The following is a 3,273-nucleotide window of genomic DNA, read 5'->3' as shown; positions in this document are numbered from 1 at the left end:
GTGGAGTACGAGAGGGCCGGCAAGCCCGACAAGGCACGCCGCCGCTCCCCACTAGCCCCCGAACCCCGCCTCCCCTCGAAACCCCTAACCCCCCGAGCCGCGTGGATTTCTGCAGGTGAAGCAGCTGGAGGACGCGGTGCAGGAGCTGGTGGCCTCGTACGAGGACTGCGCGTACCTCGCCGAGGCGGTGAAGAAGGTGCCCGGGGCGTACCAGCCGTCCGACCAGGTGCGGGCCGTGGCGCTTCTGCGTGGGGGCGTTCTAATTGGGGGCGAATTTGGGCTAACTGTCTGCACTCTGTTGGTTTGGGAAGGCGACTGATTTCAGAAAGCTGATCGATGCGGAGGTTGAGAAAGTCAAGGGGACCTCGCGATCGTCGGGACACAAGGACCAGCTCATACGGCAGTTCAAAGAGGCTGTTTGGGTATGTGCTTCAGAGACTCTTGTTTCTGATTGTTGAGAAGATTATCTGCAATTTTGTGCTGTAGATGCATTTGCTAGGTGCTGAGGTCCTTCGCCAAAGATGCGCACGAAAGTTGTTTAACTTCCTTTGGGATACGTATGGCGAAGAATGTGTCGTGCGTGATTTCAAAGTGCCTGACCTTTTGCGTGCTTGTGCTCTGTCTCTGCAGGATGTTCACCATGCAGGTCAACCGATGCCTGGTGATGAACAAGAGGAACTTGTTATGACTAGCACCCAGAACAACATCCTAAATACAGTATGCCCATTGACTATGAAGCCTATAGTCGACTTGGAAAATCCTGTTCGCTGGTAAGCAGTCAGTGCCTGGTTTTATTTTCATACTATATGACTTTTCTGTTCTCTTTGAACATGCTTGAGCCACACTCGTTACTGTAAATCTTTGTTCAAAGAAAATCCTTTTCTTATTATTATGTTCCCACCAGATAAAAACTGATCAAAGTTTTGTTGTCAAACTGAAAATGGAGCAAAGTTTCTAGGCACAATTCAGTAGCTCATAGTGCCATTCTATTTCTGTTTGTATTTGCCTCTAAATGCCCTTTCAGCCTCAGTGAAACCATCAGATTTGGTTTTCCTTGTTTTTGATGTGCTTACTATAGAAAAATCATCAGGATTTGCTTCCCTATTGTTTTTGATGTGCTTGCTATAAGGAAAACCTGCTCTTTCTGTTAATGAATCCTGTGTGTGAGTAGAACTAGTTCACAACTGTGAATCGAACAACTGGCATTGGTATCGATCAAACCACTAACTATTGATTTTGATTTATTTGCTCAAGTAAAGGGTTTCGCCACTGGACGAAATATGTGAAAGATGCTAGAAAATGCACACAGTCAAATATCTGTGGATGTTGAGTTCCAAATGGATTTGTAGCCCGATTGTGTAGGATCGGCATGCTATAAGAAAAGCCTGCTCTTAATCCTGTGTGTCAGTAGAATTAGTTTGCAACTGTGAATAGAACAACTGGCATTGGTATCGAACTATCGATGAAACCACTAACTATTAGTAATTTTGATTTATTTGGCCTAGTAGGGGGTTTCATCACTGGACGAAATATGCTAAACAATGCTAGAAAATGCACACAGCGAAAAGATCTGCATCTGTTCAATTGCTAATTGATTTGTTTCGCCATTGTGTAGGATCTGGGTGCTCTAAGAAAAGCTTGTTCCTTCTGTTAACAGATCCTTTGTTTTCAGAAACGCTGGAAATCGCACGTAGCTCACATATCTGGAGACATCCAATTCCAAATACTAATAGGGTGATGTTTCCTTTCCCTCTGCAGCATCGATTGCAGGCACATCTATGACAAGGATCCAATCCTGAGGTACATCCGGACGAACAAAGCTCCGAATTGCCCCATTGCAGGTATACGCAGTAGTTCTCCGCACCCCCTGTTCCTTCGTTTCACGAGGCCGTCCTCAGCTTCAGCCCATCTGTTCAACCAGGCTGCCCGGCGGTCCTGCAACCGGCGAAGATCGTCTGCGACACCTTCCTTCGTATGGAGATCGAGGAGCTGCGGGCGTCGGGCCCGGCCGCTCCGAACGCCTCTGAGATAGAGGATATCTCGGACCACGACGAGGACGAGGACGAGGATCCGATGGACGAAGACGATGACGAGTGATACGCGTCTGGAGAAACGAACCTTGGTGGATTCTTGGTATTTTGTAGGGATGATGATAGGTGTTGGTACTCTGTTTTCAGGTCGCACTCGTATGTCGTCGTGTGTGGAATCGGGGGATGTGGCTCCCCTGGCAATTAGCTTAACCAACGTAACAAGGGCGAACGAGCACTGCAGACTGATGAAAAGCAGGGCAGAACAAGAATAAATATCCCCTGGCACTCGTATTCTTGTTCTGCCCTGCTTTTCATCAGTCTGCAGTGCTCGTTCGTTTGTCTGATTGGTGATGATTTGGTGAGACTGAATGACCCCAATCTAAAAATATTTCACAAACCGGCCCCTTTTTGCATGAGGCCCTGGCCGAGGGCGTCATGGTAGGGACATCTAGCATGTCGCCCGGGTCGAGGGCCATGACCAGTTTTGTCCATTTTCGCGATGATTTGGAGGTAGGGAAGTAGCGAGGACTTGCTACACGGCGGATGAACAAAAGTTGAGCTGCTGTCCAGTCGTGGACTCGTTGTACCACGGATTGTGACGGCAAAAAAAGATGAGACTCATCCGGAGAATTGGTAATGGAGAGACCACCGAGGTGTGGCATGATCATTGGATAGATGGCACCATATCCATGAAACCGATGGGAGCACTTGAGTCGAACTCAGTTCAGCTTGTGTCGGACCTGTTAGATCCGACGACAAACCAATGGAACACGGAGTTGATTCGGAGTATCTTCTATGCACCTGACGCGGCAGCTATTCTTGCCATGGCAAGACCGCGGGTAGGAGGTGCAGATGTGTGGGCATGGGCCAGGGAGAAATCAGGCTTTTTCACGGTCAGATCGGCGTATAGGCATGAGATGGAGACCACAAGTCAGGTGACTGATACTACTGGTTCATCATCAGGTGATACGGCCATTTGGAAGGCATTGTGGAAAATCAATGTGCTCCCCAAGATCCAGGTGTTTTGGTGGCGCGTGCTAAAGAACTTTTTGCCGTCCTATGGGGAGCTTCAAAGGCGGCATATTAAGCAGCTACCTCACTGCCCGATGTGTGGACATGATAATGAAACGCTGTTTCACTCTTTAATGGAATGTGAACATGCAAGACGATTTTGGAAGGCAGCAGAACGATTCTTTGGTATAGATATACCAAGACTACACCCTAAGACTTGGTCTCGAGATCT

General features: G+C 48.2%; 1 protein-coding gene across 2 annotated transcripts in view; it reads left to right on the top strand.

Annotated features, from left to right (window-relative positions):
• Positions 1-2,375, top strand: part of LOC119349536 (E3 SUMO-protein ligase MMS21-like) — a 2,963-nt gene extending 588 nt beyond the window's left edge. The window contains exons 2-7 of one of the 2 annotated variants that reach the window (XM_037617576.1): positions 1-33; positions 116-226; positions 312-422; positions 631-770; positions 1,759-1,841; positions 1,922-2,375. The exon at positions 1-33 is cut by the window's left edge and continues 21 nt beyond it. In XM_037617576.1, the coding sequence (XP_037473473.1) occupies positions 1-33; positions 116-226; positions 312-422; positions 631-770; positions 1,759-1,841; positions 1,922-2,097 (654 nt within the window). In that variant the 3' untranslated portion in view covers positions 2,098-2,375. The remainder of the gene's footprint in view (positions 34-115; positions 227-311; positions 423-630; positions 771-1,758; positions 1,842-1,921) is intronic. The other variant, XM_037617575.1, reaches the window with a different exon arrangement.
• The last annotated feature ends 898 nt before the right edge of the window (positions 2,376-3,273 follow it).

The sequence above is a fragment of the Triticum dicoccoides genome, chromosome 1B (assembly GCF_002162155.2).
Source record: "Triticum dicoccoides isolate Atlit2015 ecotype Zavitan chromosome 1B, WEW_v2.0, whole genome shotgun sequence".
Lineage (NCBI taxonomy): Eukaryota > Viridiplantae > Streptophyta > Magnoliopsida > Poales > Poaceae > Triticum > Triticum dicoccoides.
This window is presented reverse-complemented; position numbering and strand designations above follow the sequence as displayed.